Genomic DNA, 20,556 nt, shown 5'->3' on the forward strand with positions numbered 1-20,556 from the left:
AAGAAGGGAAAGGAGGTGGGGTAGCTCTGTTAATAAAGGATGATATCAGGGCAGTTGTGAGAGACGATATTGGCTCTAATGAACAAAATGGTGAATCATTGTAGGTGGAGATTAGAGATAGTAAGGGGAAAAAGTCACTGGTGGGCGTAGTTTATAGGCACCCAAATAATAACTTCACGGTGGGGCGGACAATAATCAAGGGAATAATGGAGGTATGTGAAAAAGGAACGGCAGTAATCATGGGGGATTTTAACCTACATATCGATTGGTCAAATCAAATCGCACGAGGTAACCTTGAGGAGGAATTCATAGAATGCATACAGGATTGTTTCTTAGAACAGTATGTTACAGAACCTACAAGGGAGCAAGCTCTCTTAGATCTGGTCCTGTGTAATGAGACAGGAATAATAAACGATCTCCTAGTAAAAGATCCTCACGGAATGAGTGATCACAATATGGTTGAATTTGTAATACAGATTGAGGGTGAGGAAGTAGTGTCTCAAACGAGCGTACTATGCTTAAACAAAGGGGACTACAGTGGGATGAGGGCAGAGTTGGCTAAAGTGGACTGGGAACACAGACTAAACAGTGGCACAATTGAGGAACAGTGGAGGACTTTTAAGGAGCTCTTTCATAGTGCTCAACAAAAATCTATTCCAGTGAAAAAGGACGGTAAGAGAAGGGATAACCAGCCGTGGATAACCAAGGAAATAAAGGAGAATATCAAATTAAAAACCAATGCATATAAGGTGCCCAAGGTTAGTGGGAAACTAGAAGATTGGGAAAATTTTAAATGACAACAAAGAATGACTAAGAAAGCAATAAAGAAGGGGAAGATAGATTACGAAAGTAAACTTGCGCAAAACATAAAAACAGATAGTAAAAGCTTTTACCAATATATAAAACGGAAGAGTGACTAAAGTAAATGTTGGTCCCTTAGAAGATGAGAAAGGGGATTTAATAATGGGAAATGTGGAAATGGCTGAGACCTTAAACAATTATTTTGCTTCGGTCTTCACAGTGGAAGACACAAAAACCATGCCAAAAATTGCTGGTCACGGGAATGTGGGAAGGGAGGACCTTGAGACAATCACTATCACTAGGGGGGTTAGTGCTGGACAGGCTAATGGGACTGAAGGTAGACAAGCCTCCTGGTCCTGATGAAATGCATCCCAGGGTATTAAGAGATGGCGGAAGTTATAGCAGATGCATTCGTTATAATCTACCAAAATTCTCTGGACTCTGGGGAGGTGCCATCGGATTGGAAAGCAGCTAATGTAACGCCTCTGTTTTAAAAAAGGGGGCAGACAAAAGGCAGGTAACTATAGGCCGGTTAGTTTAACATCTGTAGTGGGGAAAATGCTTGAAGCTATCATTAAGGAAGAAATAGCGGGACATCTAGATAGGAATAGTGCAATCAAGCAGACACAACATGGATTCATGAAGGGGAAATCGTGTATAACTAATTTACTGGAATTCTTTGAGGATATAACGAGCATGGTGGATAGAGGTGTACCAATGGATGTGGTGTATTTAGATTTCCAAAAGGCATTCGATAAGGTGCCACACAAGGTTACTGCAGAAGATAAAGGTACGCGGAGTCAGAGGAAATGTATTAGCATGGATCGAGAATTGGCTGGCTAACACAAAGCAGAGAGTCGGGATAAATGGGTCCTTTTCGGGTTGGAAATCGGTGGTTAGTGGTGTGCCACAGGGATCGGTGCTGGGACCACAACTGTTTACAATATACATAGATGACCTGGAAGAGGGGACAGAGTGTAGTGTAACAAAATTTGCAGATGACACAAAGATTAGTGGGAAAGCGGGTTGTGTAGAGGACACAGAAAGGCTGCAAAGAGATTTAGATAGGTTAAGCGAATGGGCTAAGGTTTGGCAGATGGAATACAATGTTGGAAAATGTGAGGTCATTCACCTTGGGTGAGGGGGGGGTGGTGGAAAACAGTAAAAGGGAATATTATTTGAATGGGGAGAAATTACAACATGTTGCGGTGCAGAGGGACCTGGGGGTCCTTGTGCATGAATCCCAAAAAGTTAGTTTGCAGGTGCAGCAGGTAATTAGGAAGGCGAATGGAATGTTGACCTTCATTGCGAGAGGGATGGAGTATAAAAGCAGGGAGGTCCTGCTGCAACTGTACAGGATATTGGTGAGGCCGCACCTGGAGTACTGCGTGCAGTTTTAGTCACCTTGCTTAAGGAAGGATATATTGGCTTTGGAAGGGGTAGAGACACGATTCACTAGGCTGATTCCGGAGATGAGGGGGTTGCTTATGATGATCGATTGAGTAGACTGGGTCTTTACTCGTTGGAGTTCAGAAGGATGAGGGGTGATCTTATAGAAACATTTAAAATAATGAAGGGGATAGACAGGATAGAGGCAGAGAGGTTGTTTCCACTGGTCGGGGAGACTAGAACTAGGGGGCACAGCCTCAAAATACGGGGGAGCCAATTTAAAACCGAGTTGAGAAGGAATTTCTTCTCCCAGAGGGTTGTGAATCTGTGAAATTCTCTGCCCAAGGAAGCATTTGAGGCTAGCTCATTGAATATATTCAAATCACCAGATAGATGGATAGATTTTTAACCAATAAGGGAATTAAGGGTTATGGGGAGCGGGCGGGTAAGTGGAGCTGAGTCCACGGCCAGATCAGCCGTGATCTTGTTGAATGGCGGAGCAGGCTCGAGGGGCTAGGTGGCCTACTCCTGTTCCTAATTCTTATGTTCTTATTAATGTTGGGGAAGTCCAGAACCAGGGGTCACAGTCTAGGGATGGGGGGTGGGTCATTTGGGACCGAGATGGGGGGGGGGGGGGGGGGGGGGACTTCTTCACCCGGAGAGTGGTGAACCTGTGGAATTCTCTACCACAGAGAGTTGTTGAGGCCAGTTCACTAAATATATTCAAGAGGGAGTTAGATGTAGTCCTTACTACTAGGGGGATCAAGGGGTATGGTGAGAAAGCAGGAATGGGGTACTGAAGTTGCATGTTAAGCCACGAACTCATTGAATGGCGGTGCAGGCTCGAAGGGCCGAATGGCCTACTCCTGCACCTATTTTCTATGTTTCTATGAATGCAATCTCCTCAGATTCTTAAACCACAGTACTGGAAACGTTTGACAATTCTTCTACCTTCAGTAGGTTCCACTTGCAATGTGAGACTGGGGGCCCCTCACTGTAAGTTGGGAGTCTTGTATAGATGTTTGTCAAATCAGTTCTAAAGAAAATCACGCCTGCAACAGGCAGCATGGTTCCAACCTGCCACAGCGCTGGGAGGTCGTGTAGACAGCAGACAGGATTGCATGAACTCCCGAGAGATGTTGCCTTAACCCCCGGACAAAGCTGCATTCGTAGCAGTCGCTCCTGTGACAGATTAATAAGTTAACTGTTTCATACATTTATGAGTCGTCCTCATCGTCATAGGCAGTCCCTTGAACAAGGATGACTTGCTTCCACGAGAGTTCACAGATGTTTCTGTGAAGGACCTAATATTCCAGGTCCCGAACTACATGTTGAAGGGTGGAAGATGCCTGTGTGTGGATTTTTTTTAACGTGGGGTGACCGTTGCACACCAGCCACCACACGGGCTTGACAGAGCTCAGTCTTGGTCCAGTGGCAAGGGTTAACCAGGACGACTGGAGACCAGCTCTGCTGCACGGACCTAGTGCGCACACATGTCGCAGTGTGGGCTGGCCTGTGCTACCCCTGGGCCCTCGCCTCTTCTGGGCCTCATACCCTCATTCGTTGCATCTCCTCCACAATGTTCCAGGGCCCGGTACTCCAGCTCTCTTTCTCGCCTCGACCTGCGGTGGTGTTCTCTCACAGGTCGGGGCGGCCCACAATGTTCCATATCTGAGTAAAGCTGTGCTAAACAGGAGTTAATGCTGACACTCCAGTGCAGTACTGAGGGAGCGATGCACTGTCGGAGATGCCGTCTTTCAGATGAGATGTAAAACCGAAGCCCCATTTGCTCTCTCTCGGGTGGAAATAAATGATCCCACGGCAATATTTGGAAGAAGAGCAGGGGAGTTCTCCCCGGTGTCCTGGCCAATATTTATCCTTCAACCAACAACTCAAAATAGATAGATTTGGTCATTGTGTCATTGCTGTTTGTGGGAGCTTGCTGTGCGCAAATTGGCATTTCCTACAGTACAACAGTGACTACACTTCAAACGTACCTCATTGGCTGTAAAATGTTTTGTAGTTGTGATCAGCGTGATTTCACAATGAATCTAAATGACACATCAGTAAAAATTTCCAGCTTCTTTGTGGTTCTTGCTATTTACCCCATAAGCTGAAGGAAAGATGGCTGAGGGTTTAGGTGTGATATGTGGGCGTCTTTAGGGTACTCTCCAGCTTCCCAAGCTGTCTTGAGTTGTACAGATTGACTGCACTGAGCTATGTGAAAGGAATATTCATTGTTCCCAATGCTCTTCTACTCATTTGCTTTGTGGCGTTTACAGATGTTGCAAAATGTGTGTCCAGAAAACTTTTTTTTTGCTTGATATTTAAAAAAGTAAAGTTCTCCTCTCCTGAAGGCCCTGACTCCTGGGCTCTGGTTCCGCAGGTGTCTCTTGCCCTCCGCTAGCTTGCTGAAATGGCCGCTGTTCACAGGAGCCTAGATGGCGGGTCTCCATAGATTCTTTGAGGAAGGCACCGGAGAGAGAGAGAGCCAGGAGTAGATGGTTGGTATGTTTTTCATATGATTAACTCACAAAATTGCAGGATCTGTCTTTGCAATCAGTAGGCTGTGTGTGCAATCTGCTTGCCCTGGCTTGTATACAGTAAATGGCAGGATTGTACAATAGTTATGTGTGAATGACCCACCAACATTGTACCGAGTTACAGATGTACTTTCCCCATCACACTGATGCCAGCCTCCTTGAGGTGGTGGAAAGGTTTCTAGCCTGTGGTGAATCCAGTGCCACAGACACTTGCTGGTGTGGGAATGTCTGCATGAGCACATGAAATGGTAAAATCATCCCACAGTCTCTCGGTCACCTGTCGCTGTAAGTCCAGTCGGTGCGAAACTCTTAAGGCTCCCATGGTCGAGGAATGCTCAGTGTTTAATGCTGTATGACCTTTATTGTAATTTTAAAAGAAGAATGTACCTCTAGACTTGACTATTCCAATGCTCTCCTGGCCGGCCTCCCATCTTCCACCCTACATAAACTTGTGCTCATCCAAAACTCTGCTGTCTGTATCCTAACGCGTTCCACGTTCCGTTCACTCATCACCCGCTGTGCTCGCTGACCTACATTCGCTCTTGGTTCCCAAATACCGCAATTTAAAAAATCTCATCCTTGTGTTCAATTCCCTCCATAGCTTTGCCCCTCCCTATGTCTGTAACCTCCTCCAATCTCATAAACCTCCGAGATCACTGCCCTGCTCCAATTCTGGCCTCCTTCACCCCACCATTGGAGGCAGAGCGTTCACCTGCCTAGGCCATAAGCTCCGGATTTTCCTCTCCCTACCTCTCCTTTTAAGATGCTCCTTAATTTGATTCTAAAAAACAACCTCTTTGACCAAGCTTTTTTGTCACCTGTCCTAACATCTCCTTTGGCTCGATGTCAATATTTATCTGATTGCGCTCCTGTGAGGTGGCTTGGGTCATTTTACTGCGTTAAAGGCGCTATATGGATGTTTTTGTGACTGGAAGAATGTTTCCAGTGGGGTTCCGCAGGGCTCCGTACTGGGTCCTTTGCTTTTTGTGGTATATATCAACGATTTAGATTTGAATATGAGGAGTGTGATTAAGAAGTTTGCAGACGACACTAAAATTGACAGAGTTAAACTAATATGGCAGGGGGATGGGAACCTATGCAGGGAGACACACGGAAGTAGAATGGGGGCAGAAGCAAAAGATAGAAGAAAAGTAGAGGTGGAGGGCCGAGAAACCTAAGGCAAAAAGCAAAAAGGGCCACATTACAGCAAAATTCTAAAGGGGCAAAGTGTGTTCGAAAGACAAGCCTGAAGGCTCTGTGCCTCAATGAGAGGAGTATTCGGAATAAGGTGGACGAATTAACTGTGCAGATAGCAGTTAACGGATGCAATGTAATTGGCATCACGGAGACGTGGCTCCAGGGTGACCAAGGCTGGGAACTCAACATCCAGGGGTATTCAACATTTAGGAAGGATAGACAGAAAGGAAAAGGAGGTGGGGCGACATTGCTGGTTAAAGAGGAAATTAATGCAATAGTAAGAAAGGACATTAGCTTGGATGATGTGGAATCAGTATGGATGGAGCTGCGGAAAACCAAAGGGCAGAAAATGCAAGTGGGAGTTGTGTACAGACCACCAAACAGTAGTAATAGTAAGGTTGGGACAGCATCAAACAAGAAATTAGGGATGTGTGCAATAAAGGTACAGCAGTTATCATGGGTGACTTTAATCTACATATTGATTGGGCTAACCAAACTGGTAGCAATGCGGTGGAGGAGGATGTTCTGGAGTGTATTGGGGATAGTTTTCTAGACCAATATGTCGGAGTTGGCCATCTTAGACTGGGTGATGTGTAATGAGAAAGGACGAATGAACAATCTTGTGCGAGACCCCTTGGGGAAGAGTGATCATAACATGGTAGAATTCTTTATTAGGATGGAGAGTGACCAGTTAATTCAGAAACTAGGGTCCTGAACTTAAGGAAAGGTAACTTCGATGGTTTGAGGCGTGAATTGGCTAGAATAGACTGGCAAATGATACTTAAAGGGTTGATGGTGGATAGGCAATGGCAAATATTTAAAGGTCACATGGATGAACTTCAGCAATTGTACATCCCTGTCTGGAGTAAAAATAAAATGGGGACGGTGGCTCAACCGTGGCTAACAAGGGAAATTAAGGATAGTGTTAAATCCAAGGAAGAGTTATATAAATTGGCCAGAAAAAGCAGCAAACCTGAGGACTGGGAGAAATTTAGAATTCAGCAGAGGAGGACAAAGGGTTTAATTAAGAGGGGGAAAATAGAGTACGAAAGGAAGCTTACCGGGAACATAAAAACTGCAAAAGCTTCCATAAGTATGTGAAGAGAAAAAGAATAGTGAAGACAAACATAGCATTCGGATTCAGGTGAATTTATAATGGGGAACAAAGAAATGGCAGACCAATTGAACAAATACTTTGGTTCTGCCTTCACAAAGGAAGACACAAATAACCTTCCGAAAGTACTAGGGGACCGAGGGTCTAGTGAGCAGGAGGAACTGAAGGATATCCTTATTAGGCGGGAAATTGTGTTAGGGAAATTGATGGGATTGAAGGCCGATAAATCCCCGGGGCCTGATGGTCTGCATCCCAGAGTACTTAAGGAAGTGGCCCTAGAAATAGTGGATGCATTGGTGATCATTTTCCAACAGTATCGGCTCTGGGTCAGTTCCTATGGACTGGAGGGTAGCTAATGTAACACCACTTTTTAAAAAGGGAGGAAGAGAAAGCGGGTTAGTCTGACATCAGTAGTGGGGAAAATGTTGGAATCAAGTATTAAGGATGAAATAGCAGCGCATTTGGAAAGCAGTGACAAGATCAGTCCAAGTCAGCATGGATATATGAAGGGGAAATCATGTTTGCCAAATCTTGAATTTTTTGAGGATGTAACTAGTAGAGTGGACAAGGGAGAACCAGTGGATGTGGTGTATTTGGACTTTCAAAAGGCTTTTGGCAAGGTCCCTAACAAGAGATTGGTGTGCAAGATCAAAGCACATGGTATTAGGGGTAATATACTGACGTGGATAGAGAACTGATTGGCAGACAGGAAGCAGAGAGTCGGGATAAACGGGTCCTTTTCAGAATGGCAGGCAGTGACTAGTGGAGTGCCGCAGGGCTCCGTGCTGGGACCCCAGCTCTTTATAACATACATCAATGATTTGGATGAAGGAATTGAGTGTAATATCTCCAAGTTTGCAGATGACACTAAACTGGGTGGCGGTGTGAGCTGTGAGGAGGACGCTAAGGCTGCAGGGTGACTTAGACAGGTTCGGTGAGTGGGCAAATGCATGGCAGATGCAGTATAATGTGGATAAATGTGAGGTTATCCACTTTGGGGGCAAAAACGCGAAGACAGAATATTATCTGAATGGTGGCAGATTAGGAAAAGGGGAGGTGTAAAGAGACCTGGGTGTCATGGTTCATCAGTCATTGAAAGTTGGCATGCAGGTACAGCAGGTGGTAAAAAAGGCAAATGGTATGTTGGCCTTCATAGCTAGGGGATTTGAGTATAGGAGCAGGAGGTCTTACTGCAGTTGTACAGGGCCCTGGTGAGGCCTCACCTGGAATATTGTTTTCAGTTTTGGTCTCCTAATCTGAATAAGGACGTTCTTGCTACTGAGGGAGTGCAGCGAAGGTTCACCAGACTGATTCCCGGGATGGCCGTACTGACATATGAGGAGAGACTGGATCAACTGGGCCTTTATTCACTGGAGTTTAGAAGGATGAGAGGGGATCTCATAAGAAACATACAAGATTCTGACGGGACAGGACAGGTTAGATGTGGGTAGATTGTTCCTGATGTTGAAGTCCAGAACCGGGGTCACAGTCTAAGGATGAGGGGTAAGCCGTTTAGGACTGTGATGAGGAGAAACTTCTTCACTCGGAGAGTTGTTAACCTGTGGAATTCCCTGCCGCAGAGAGTTGTTGATGCCAGTTCATTGGATATATTCAAGAGGGAGTTAGATATGGCCCTTATGGCTAAGGGGATCAAGGGGTATGGAGAGAAAGGAGGAAAGGGGTACTAAGGGAATGATAAGCCATGATCTTATCAAATGGTGGTGCAGGCTCAAAGGGCCGAATGGCCTACTCCTGCACCTATTTTCTATGTTTCTATGTGTGGTTGATAATGAAGAGGAAAGTCATGGGCTGCAGGAGGATATCAATCTACTGGTCAGGTGGACAGAGCAGTGGCAAATGGAATTTAATTCAGAGAAGTGTGAGGTGATGCACTTTGGGAGGGCTAATAAGGAAAGGGTATACACATTAAGCGGTAGGCCACTTAATAGTGTAGATGAACAAAGGGACCTTGGAGTGTTTGTCCACAGATCCCTGAAAGTAGCAGGCCAGGTGGATAAGGTGGTGAAGGCATACGGAATGCTTGCCCTTATTGGCCGAGGCATAGAATATAAGAGGAGGGAGGTTATGCTTAAATTGTATAATACTTTGGTTAGGCCACAGCTGGAGTACTGTGTGCTGTTCTGATCGCCGGATTATAGGAAGGACGTTATTGTAGTAGAGAGGGTGCAGAGGGGATTTACTAGGATGCTGCCTGGAATGGAGAATCTTAGCTATGAGGACAGATTGGACAGGCTGGGTTTGTTCTCATTGGAACAGAGGAGATTGAGAGGAGACCTCATTGAGGTGTACAAAATATTGAGGGGTCTGGACATAGTGGATAGTAAGGGCCTATTTCCATTGATGGAGGGGGCTATTACGAGGGGGCATAGTTTTAAGGTGGTTGGTGGAAGGTTTAGAGAGGATTTGAGGGGGTGCTTCTTTACGCAGAGGATTGTGGGGATCTGGAACTTGCTGCCTGGAAGAGTGGTGGATGCAGAAACCCTCACCACTTTTAAGAGATGGTTGGATGGGCACTTAAAGTGCCGTCACCTGCAGGGTTACAGACCCAGAGCTGGTAATTGGGATTAGACTGGATGACCTTTTGTTGGATGGAGCAGATATAATGGGAAGTACTGCAGGGAATAGAATACGGCCAGGGTGATCTGGACTAGTTTCGATCGCCTGGATGGGTCGGAGAGGAATTTTTCCAGATTTTTTTCTCCCAAAATTCTCGTTTTTGCCTCTCTCAGGGGATCACATGGCTCCGGTTCGGGTGGATTGTAGAATGTTTCAGTATAAGGGATGTCACAGTTGTGTGAGGTGGACTGGTTGGGCCGGGTGCTCTTTGCCTTTCCGCCATTGTTCATTGTTCATAGGTTTATATGTAACCTTCAGGGCTGCTGACCGAGGACCTTGCGGCCGAAATGGCTTCCTTCTGCGCTGTAAATTTCTATGTTTATATCAATGCAAGTTGTTAGTTAAAACAGCTTTTCAGTTTGGGGGCCATTCCAGCTTCAACACTTGAGCTGCAGGGATAGGCCCCTGTGCCCTTGTACACGTGATGGCACCTGCAATCCACTGGCACTGTCTGGGCTGATTCAGGAAGACATGGGCAAGGTACCAGAGGATGCCGAGCGCAGTAGTTGAGCCAAGCTGTAACCCTGCCAGACTCCATTCCTTCCCAACCAGAACTCTGCAGGCTAAACTGTAATGTGAGCTATAGAACTTAAAGCAGAGTTTCGACAGCAAGTCAGCCGTGGCTTAGTTGGTAACACTCTCGCCTCTGATTCCGAGGGAATTTGAAAAAGACTTGAAAATGGAAAATGAAAAATGTTGAAGGGAATGGGACGAATTGGATAGCTTTCAAAGAGCCGGCATAGGTACGATGGGTCGAATGGCCTCCTTGTGCTGTATGATTTGTATAAGAGAGGAGTGCCCAGAAAGGCAGTGCTACAATATCAATCTCAAACGTTTACAGCAGGGAAGGATCTATTTCGGCCCATCGTGTCCGTGCCAGCCAATAAGAGGCTATCCAGCCTCATCCCACTTTCCAGCTCTCGGTCCGTAGCCCTGCAGGTTACGGCACTTCAGGTGCACATCCAAGTACTTTTTAAATGTGGTGAGGGTTTCTGCCTCTACCACCCTTTCAGGCAGTGAGTTCCAGACCCCCACCACCCTCTGGGTGATGAAATTTCCCCTCATCCCCTCTACCTCCCCCAATTACTTTAAATTTATGCCCCCTGGTTGTTGGCCCCTCTAAGGGAAATGGGCCCTTTCTATCCACTATATCTAGGCCCTTCATAATTTTATACACCTCAATGAGGTCTCCCCTCAGCCTCCTCTGTTCCAAGGAAAACCAACCCAGCCTATCCAATCTGTCCTCATAGCTAAAATTTTCCCCTCCCGGCCACATCCTCGTAAATCACCTCTACCGTCTCCAGTGCAATCATGTCCTTCCTATAATGTGGCAACCAGAACTGCATGCTACTCCAACTGTGGCCTAACCAGTGTTTTATACAATTCAAGCATAACCCCCCCCCCCCCCCCCCCGCTCCCTCTCTTGTATTCTATGCCTCGGCCAATAAAGACAATTATTCCGTATGCCGCTTTAACCACTTTATCTACCTGATCCCTTTGTTCTTCTATACTTCTGTGTCTACCATTTAATGTGTATTCCCTTGCCTTGTTAGCCCTCCCCAAATGCATTACCTCACACTTCTCCAGATTGGATTCCATTTGCCACTGTTCTGCCCACCTGACCAGTTCATTGATATCTTTCTGCAGTCTGCGGCTTTCTTCTTCGTTATCAAACACACAGCCTATTTTAGTATTATCTGCAAACTTATTAATCATATCCCCAACATTCAAGTCCATGTCATTGATATATACCACAAAAAGCAAGGGACCCAGTACTGAGCCCTGCGGAACCCCACTGGATACATCTTTCCAGTCACAAAAACACCCATCAACCATTACCCTTTGCTCCCTGCCTCTGAGCCAATTTTGGATCCAACTTGCCACTTTGCCCTGGATCCCATGGGCTTTTACTTTTGTGATTAGTCTGCCGTGTGGGACCTTATCAAAAGCCTTGCTAAAATCCATATACACTGCATCATAAGCAGCATCCTCATCGACCCTCCATGTTACTGCCTCAAAAATTCAATCAAGTTAGTCAGACACTATCTTCCCTTAACAAATCCGTGCTGACAGTCCATGTCCGTGTCTTTCTAAATGTAGATTTATCCTGTCCTTCAGGACTTTTTCCCGTCATATCTCCCAGGGACTCGAGATCCGTCTCAGGAGAGAGTTCCACTGCCTGTACTGTGGCACTTTCTGTCAGAACCAATTTTATTCCGATCATAAGCCGACAAACCTACCTTAAAAATTGCTATCCCGAACTGAACTAAAGTGCCGTTCCCTCCCATTGGGGAATGTGTGGCCAAAGTGATGCCACAGACGCAGCCTTGTGGTAAGTGCACATGTGGACGGACAGGACAGCAGGCCTAGTCGTTCAGACTGCCTATTAACAGTTAATTGTACACCGATGTGGCGTGTGTCCAGACTCTGCACAGTGTGTTTAAAGTGAGTGTTTGTAACCTGTTTGAAGATTAGCTTCTGTTGACTGCGTCCCACACAGTGGTGGTGAAGGAGTCTTCGTACTTCCTTGTGCGGGCAATTATCTTTTCCACGCTGACTACGAGGTGGCTGAGATACCCTGCTATCACAGGTGCACGGTAAAGCTTGATTGAATATACTGGTCTGAGTCCATCTGGTATCCGAAAACTGCACAGTGCCTTTTCCCACTCGGCTAAGACATTAAACCAAGGTCTCATCTACACTCAGGTGGGAGATCCCTTGGCACAATTCGAAGAAGAGCAGGGCAGTTCTGGCCAATATTTACCCTCAACCAACATCAATTTAAAAAAAAAACAGATTATCTGGTCATTAACAAGTTGCTGTATGTGGCAACAACCATACCAACAAAGAGGCTGAACTGGGCTAGCTCAGTAAGACCAGGGATGAACTCGGGACCTTCTGTGTCAGCCGTGGCTCAGTGAGTAGCACACTCGCCTGAGTCCAAAGGTTGTGGGTTCAAGTCCCACTCCATGGACTTGAGCACACAAAAACTCGGCTGACACTCCAGTGCAGTGCTGAGGGAGGTGCTGTCTTTCGGATGAGACGTTAAACCGAGGCCCCGTCTGGTTTAGTAAGAAAGACAGACTTGCATTTATTTAGTGCATCAGGACATCCCAAAGCACTTTACAGTCAATGAAGTACTTTTTGAAGTAGTCACCAATGTTTCCAACCCCCCCCCCCTGCCCGCCCCCTCCCCCTGCATGTGAGGACCTTTCAAAGTTTCAAGCATGTGTGAAATTTCACGTTGGCAAAAAGCTAGTCCCGGGCTGCATGTGATGGACAGACAGTTGTGCGTAAAGGGAACATTGGTAGTCACTGTGGCAATGCAGGAAACGCAGCAACCAATCTGCGCATCGCCAGCTCCCACAAACAGCAAAGTGATGATGACCAGATCATGTGTTTTAGTGATTTGGTTGTAGGATGAATATTTTCCAGGACGCAGGAGAGAATTCCCATGCTATTCAAAATAGTGGTATCCTTTATGTCCACCTGAGAGAGCAGGCCTCTCATCTGAAAGACAGCACCTCTGACAGCACAGCGATCCCTCAGTAATGCACTGAAGTGTCAGCCTCGGTTTTTGTCCTGTGTTCCTGCAGTGGTGGCTCCGATGCTCTACCTCTCCACCACTTCTCTTGACCCCTCCTCGGTCTCTAAATTGTCAGACTGCTTGTCCCACATCCAGTACTGGATGATCAGAAATTTTCTCGTATTGAATATTGGGAAGACCAAAGTCATTGTTTCAGTCTCTGCCACGAACTCCATTCCCTAGACACTGACTCCATCCCTCTCCCCAACTCCTATCTGAGGCTGAACCAGACTGTTCACAACCTTGGTGTCATATTTGACCCTGAAATGAGCTTTTGACCACACATCCACAGCATAACCAAGACCACCTATTTCCACTCACTTAACATTGCCCGTCTCCCCCACTCCCTCAGCTCATCCGCTGCTGAAGCCTTCATTCATGCCTTTGTTACCTCTAGACTTGACTATTCCAATGCACTCCTGGCTGGCCTCCCACGTTCTACCCTACGTAAACTAAAGGTGATCCAAAACTCGGCTGCCCGTGCCTTAACTCGCACCAAGTCCCACTTACCCATCACCCCCTGTGCTCACTGACCTACATTGGCTTCCAGTTTAGCAATGCCTCGATTTCAAAATTCTTATCCTTATTTTCAAATCCCTCCATGGCTCGTCCCTCCCTATCTCTGTAATCTCCTCCAGCCCCACAGCGCCCCCCCGAGATGTTTGCACTCCTAATTCTGCCGTCTTGAGCATCTCTGATTATAATCACAACCATTGGTGGCCGTGCCTTCTGTTGCCTGGGCCCCATGCTTTGGAACTCCCTCCCTAAACTTCTCCGCCTCTCTCTCCTTTTAAGGCGCTCCTTAAAACCAACCTCTTTGACCAAGCTTTTGGCCACCTGCGCCAAGTTCTACTTATGCGGCTCGGTGTCAAATTGTTTTATTTCATAATACTCCTGTGAAGCATCTTGGGACATTTCACTACGTTAAAGGCGCTTATATAAATACAGGTTGTTGAGTGCTACGACCGAGCCATGGCTGACCGTGATGGGTTAGTGAGGCGCGAGTCCGGGGTCGGAGGTCTATAAAAGGCCCAGTGGCAGCGAGAGGCGGCGGCAGTTGGTGAGGCACGAGTCCGGGGTCGGAGGCCTATAAAAGGCCCAGAGGCGGTGGCAGTTGGTGAGGCGCGAGTCTGGGGTCGGAGGCCTATAAAAGGCGTACTTGTGCAGCTACAGGGAGAAGGCAAAAAAGAAGTAGAAAGAAACAGAAAGGTGACTTCACAGCCAAGGGGGTAAGTGATTGGTGAGTAGTTTTTCTTTCTTCTCTTCTATAACAGTGAGTAAACTTTAGCATTGTTGTTGCCTATCTAAGGGTTAAGTCATGACAGGAGAGCTCGGTCGGGTGTTATGCTCCTCCTGTACCATGTGGGAACTCGGACGACTCCAGTGTCCCTGACGACTACGTGTGCGGGAAGTGTATCCGCCTCCAGCTCCTGACTGACCGCGTTGCGGAGTTGGAGCTGAGGGTGGATTCACTCTGGAGCATCCACGATGCTGAGAATGACGTGAGTAGCATGTGTAGCGAGTTGGTCTTACCGCAGGTGAAGGGTCCACAGCCAGATAGGGAATGGAAGACCAGCAGGAAGAGCAGTGCAAGGGTCCCCTGTGGTCATCCCCCTGCAAAACAGATACACTGCTTTGAGTGCTGTTGAGGGGGATGACTCATCAGGGGAGGGCAGCAGCAGCCAAGTTCATGGCACCGTGGCTGGCTCTGTTGCACAGGAGGGCAGGAAAAAGTGGGAGAGCGATAGTGATAGGGGATTCAATTGTAAGGGGGATAGATAGACGTTTCTGCGGCCGCAACCGAGACTCCAGGATGGTATGTTGCCTCCCTGGTGCAAGGGTCAAGGATGTCTCGGAGCGGATGCAGGACATTCTAAAAAGGGAGGGAGAACAGCCAGTTGTCGTGGTGCACATTGGTACCAACGACATAGGTTTAAAAAAAGGGATGAGGTCCTACGAAACAAATTTAAGGAACTAGGAGCTAAATTTAAAAAGTAGGACCTCAAAAGTAGTAATCTCGGGATTGCTACCAGTGCCATGTGCTAGTCAGAGTAGGAATCGCAGGATAGCGCAGATGAATATGTGGCTTGAGCAGTGGTGTAGCAGGGAGGGATTCAAATTCCTGGGGCATTGGATCTGGTTCTGGGGGAGGTGGGACCAGTACAAAGCGAATGGTCTGCACCTGGGCAGGACCGGAACCAATGTCCTAGGGGGAGTGTTTGCTAGTGCTGTTGGGGAGGAGTTAAACTAATATATGGCAGGGGGATGGGAACCAATGCAGGGAGACAGAGGGAAACAAAAAGGAGACAAAAGCAAAAGACAGAAAGGAGATGAGGAAAAGTGAAGGGCAGAGAAACCCAAGACGAAAAACAAAAAGGGCCACTGTACAGCAAAATTCTAAAAGGACAAAGGGTGTTAAAAAAAAATAAGCATGAAGGCTTTGTGTCTTAATGCAAGGAGTATCCGTAATAAGGTGGATGAATTAACTGCAAATAGATGTTAACAAATATGATGATTCGGATTACGGAGACGTGGCTCCAGGCTGATCAGGGCTGGGAACTCAACATCCAGGGGTATTCAACATTCAGGAAGGATAGAATAAAAGGAAAAGGAGGTGGGGTAGCATTGCTGGTTAAAGAGGAGATTAATGCAATAGTTAGAATGGACATTAGCTTGGATGATGTGGAATCTATATGGGTAGAGCTGCAGAACACCAAAGGGCAAAAAACGTTAGTGGGAGTTGTGTACAGACCTCCAAACAGTAGTAGTGATGTTGGGGATGGCATCAAACAGGAAATTAGGGGTGCATGCAATAAAGGTGCAGCAGTTATAATGGGTGACATTAATATGCACATAGATTGGGCTAACCAAACTGGAAGCAATACTGTGGAGGAGGATTTCCTGGAGTGCATAAGGGATGGTTTTCTAGACCAATATGTCGAGGAACCAACTAGGGGGGAGGCCATCTTAGACTGGGTGTTGTGTAATGAGAGAGGATTAATTAGCAATCCCATTGTGCGAGGCCCCTTGGGGAAGAGTGACCATAATATGGTGGAATTCTGCATTAGGATGGAGAATGAAACAGTTAATTCAGAGACCATGGTCCAGAACTTAAAGAAGGGTAACTTTGAAGGTATGAGGTGTGAATTGGCTAGGATTGATTGGTGAATGATACTTAAGGGGTTGACTGTGGATGGGCAATGGCAGACATTTAGAGACCGCATGGATGAACTACAACAATTGTGCATTCCTGTCTGTCGTAAAAATAAAAAAGGGAAGGTGGCTCAACCGTGGCTATCAAGGGAAATCAGGGATAGTATTAAAGCCAAGGAAGTGGCATACAAATTGGCCAGAAATAGCAGTGAACCTGGAGACTGGGAGAAATTTAGAACTCAGCAGAGGAGGACAAAGGGTTTGATTAGGGCAGGGAAAATGGAGTACGAGAAGAAGCTTGCAGGGAACATTAAGATGGATTGCAAAAGTTTCTATCGATATGTAAAGAGAAAAAGGTTAGTAAAGACAAATGTAGGACCCCTGCAGTCAGAATCAGGGGAAGTCATAACGGGGAACAAAGAAATGGCGGACCAATTGAACAAGTACTTTGGTTCGGTATTCACTAAGGAGGACACAAACAACCTTCCGGATATAAGAGGGGTCAGAGGGTCTATTAAGGAGGAGGAACTGAGGGAAATCCTTATTAGTCGGGAAATTGTGTTGGGGAAATTGATGGGATTGAAGGCTGATAAATCCCCAGGGCCTGATGGACTGCATTCCAGAGTACTTAAGGAGGTGGCCTTGGAAATAGTGTATGCATTGACAGTCATTTTCCAACATTCCATTGACTCTGGATCAGTTCCTATCGAGTGGAGGGTAGCCAATGTAACCCCACTTTTTAAAAAAGGAGGGAGAGAGAGAGAAAACAGGGAATTATAGACCGGTCAGCCTGACATTGGTAGTGGGTAAGATGATGGAATCAATTATTAAGGATGTCATAGCAGCGCATTTGGAAAGAGGTGACATGATAGGTCCAAGTCAGCATGGATTTGTGAAAGGGAAATCATGCTTGACAAATCTTCTTGAATTTTTTGAGGATGTTTCCAGTAGAGTGGACAAGGGAGAACCAGTTGATGTGGTATATTTGGACTTTCAGAAGGCTTTCAACAAGGTCCCACACAAGAGATTAATGTGCAAAGTTAAAGCACATGGGATTGGGGGTAGTGTGCTGACATGGATTGAGAACTGGTTGTCAGACAGGAAGCAGAGTAGGAGTAAATGGGTACTTTTCCGAATGGCAGGCGGTGACTAGTGGGGTACCGCAAGGTTCTGTGCTGGGGCCCCAGCTGTTTACACTGTACATTAATGATTTAGACGAGGGGATTAAATGTAGTATCTCCAAATTTGCGGGTGACACTAAGTTAGGTGGCAGTGTGAGCTGCGAGGAGGATGCTATGAGGCTGTGTTAAGTCCTATTTCGGGTGGTCAGCTGCATTTGACAATAATCGATTCAGATACCTTCAATCTTTACATCTTTATTGAAGCAGCTTCGGACCTGTTACCAAACTGCCAGCACAGAGTCTACAGATTCCGAGGCAGGCAGACAAAAGGTCTGCCTATCCTCACAGACGCATCCTTTTTATTCTTACAAACTAGAGGAGGTATGGCCTGCTTCATCAATCACAGTGTGTTACTAGGGCTTCAGGAATTGACAGCCTGTTTATCTTTAGAACACTTTATACTTTTACGAGCGGAATAGCCCAGCTTAATCACACGAAGCAAATGTGCACCTTATCAAGTCATGGCCATCAACCCTTGTTTATCAGTGATGGTCACACAAGCTACTTTGTCCACTACTTTCTCACGGGAAACTAATTCTGTCTTTTCTTATTTTCTTACTGATTCGTAGAACCATTTTATTAACCCTTTCATGATTCTTCCACCTACATTCACAGCTGCAGAGCGACTTGGATAGGTTAGGTGAGTGGGCAAATGCATGGCAGATGAAGTATAATGTGGATAAATGTGAGGTTATCCACTTTGGTGGTAAAAACAGAGAGACAGACTATTATCTGAATGGTGACAGATTAGGAAAAGGGGAGGTGCAACGAGACCTGGGTGTCTTGGTACATCAGTCATTGAAGGTTGGCATGCAGGTACAGCAGGCGGTTAAGAAAGCAAATGGCATGTTGGCCTTCATAGCGAGGGGATTTGAGTACAGGGGCAGGGAGGTGTTGCTACAATTGTACAGGGCCTTGGTGAGGCCACACCTGGAGTATTGTGTACAGTTTTGGTCTCCTAACTTGAGGAAGGACATTCTTGCTATTGAGGGAGTGCAGCGAAGGTTCACCAGACTGATTCCTGGGATGGTGGGACTGACCTATCAAGAAAGACTGGATCAACTGGGCTTGTATTTACTGGAGTTCAGAAGAATGAGAGGGGACCTCATAGAAACGTTTAAAATTCTGATAGGTTCAGACAGGTTAGATGCAGGAAGAATGTTCCCAATGTTGGGGAAGTCCAGAACCAGGGGCCACAGTCTAAGGATAAGGGGTATTTAGGACCGAGATGAGGAGAAACTTCTTCACCCAGAGAGTGGTGAACCTGTGGAATTCTCTACCGCAGAAAGTAGTTGAGGCCAATTCACTAAATATATTCAAAAAGAAGTTAGATGTAGTCCTTACTACTAGGGGGATCAAGGGGTATGGCAAGAAAGCAGGAATGGGGTACTGAAGTTGCATGTTCAGCCATGAACTCATTGAATGGCGGTGCAGGCTAGAAGGGCCGAATGGCCTACTCCTGCACCTATTTTCTATGTTTCTATGGGTCTCCAGGCACATGTGATAAAATTGGCCAGTTTATTTAAAAACAAGCAGGCGCAGAAGGAAATGGCGGTAATTGTAAATACGTACAGTAGCTCCATCGGCACGTGTACAGGGAAGAGCTGGGTTTAGATTTGCTGTGTGACTTGGGAGCAGCATTGACCTGAGTCTCAGGAGCTGGCAGCCTGCTGTATATTCGCAGCACTGTCCCTTTCCACTGGCCAAATGGAGCATCGCTCCCGTTAGTGCCATTAATGGTCCGAGCTCATGGATTGGTCAGATGCATTCAGGGAGACATTAGAAGGTGGGGTTTAATATGTCCTTACTCCACAGTACAAATGCACACGAGACCCATACTAGAGAGAAGGTCACTCTGACAAGTAACCTTTATTTGCCAGCACTGAAGTGATGAAGGTGGGTGGAGCTTCCCCTTTTATACCTGAAAGTCCAGGTTAGGAGTGTCTCTCTCAAGTTCACCACCTAGTGGTCAGTGTTCTCACAGTGTACAACTTAGGTCAGTTTATACATGGATTACAATGACAGTTGAATACATGACAGGGTTGGATGCTATTCAGCGTAGAATCTCTATGCAAATTCGCATAGCTTACTAAAAATAGGTGGTGAGTATTAGTCGAGCAGTATGTTAAACGTGGTGCATCAAGGAAAATAATGTGGGTGTGACTCCTGATTGAACACTGAGTGGCTGCCACATGTATGGCAGCGATTGCCAAGACAAACATACTGGAAGGCACATCAACAGTGCACAGGCTATGCTCTGTAAAGCAGTTCCAGATCACACATTAGGGTATTTATCCTGCGGCCAAACCATAATCAGGATGTAAAGAAACAAAGTCTGTGGCAAGGATCCAGACAAGGGTGACTGGGATTGATTTAAACAGAAGAATCTATTCTCTTACCCCTCCGGCTGCCGACTCACACTGGGGTGTGGTTCAATGTACACCGTGACCCCCACGGCCACTCATCATGTGTACGTGTGGCCGGTGAACATTACTGAAGGATGGCTCTGACCTCGTGCTCACCCGCTGTGCACTTCCAGCAGGAGTTTCTGGATCGCGATCGGGAGCAAAACCCTGGCCAATTTTTGCTTTGGCTCTTCCACGGGGCAGTTGAAGGGCACCGAGGTCACTTGCAGCACCTTTTAGTCGCTGCTGAGATCTGCTAACTCGGTAACATCATCCAGGGATGGTAGCTGGGTCCTTGTTGGTCCTTATGGCACCATTGGAACCAGCTTGTATTCACCAAGAGTAACTGTATGTGGGATGGATTCGGGAAGTCTGTGAGGATACTTCCAGCAGTTAATGATTAACCCGTTGCTCGTGCTGTTTTGGTGGGGGAGAAGAATAGAGCGGATGACATGATCCAAACAAAGGGTGTGGAGAAACACTGGAGGCAGGAATTTGATTCTGAACACTGAAGGTAAATGGGTCTGTGATCCATTCTGGGATTATTAAC

General features: G+C 46.4%; 1 protein-coding gene across 10 annotated transcripts in view; it reads left to right on the forward strand.

Annotated features, from left to right (window-relative positions):
- Positions 1–20,556, forward strand: part of LOC139227740 (serine/threonine-protein kinase 38) — a 107,859-nt gene that overhangs the window by 13,984 nt on the left and 73,319 nt on the right. For 3 of the 10 annotated variants that reach the window (XM_070858726.1, XM_070858735.1, XM_070858728.1), the window contains one exon: positions 4,577–4,694. The exons of 2 other annotated variants lie outside the window; for them this stretch is intronic. In XM_070858726.1, coding sequence (XP_070714827.1) covers positions 4,692–4,694 — 3 coding nt within the window. In that variant the 5' untranslated portion in view covers positions 4,577–4,691. Of the gene's footprint in view, positions 1–4,547; positions 4,699–14,215; positions 14,508–20,556 lie in introns of all 10 variants that reach the window. 5 more of the 10 variants (XM_070858733.1, XM_070858729.1, XM_070858732.1 and 2 more) reach the window with 4 other exon arrangements.

This window comes from Pristiophorus japonicus, chromosome 17, assembly GCF_044704955.1.
Source record: "Pristiophorus japonicus isolate sPriJap1 chromosome 17, sPriJap1.hap1, whole genome shotgun sequence".
NCBI lineage: Eukaryota > Metazoa > Chordata > Chondrichthyes > Pristiophoridae > Pristiophorus > Pristiophorus japonicus.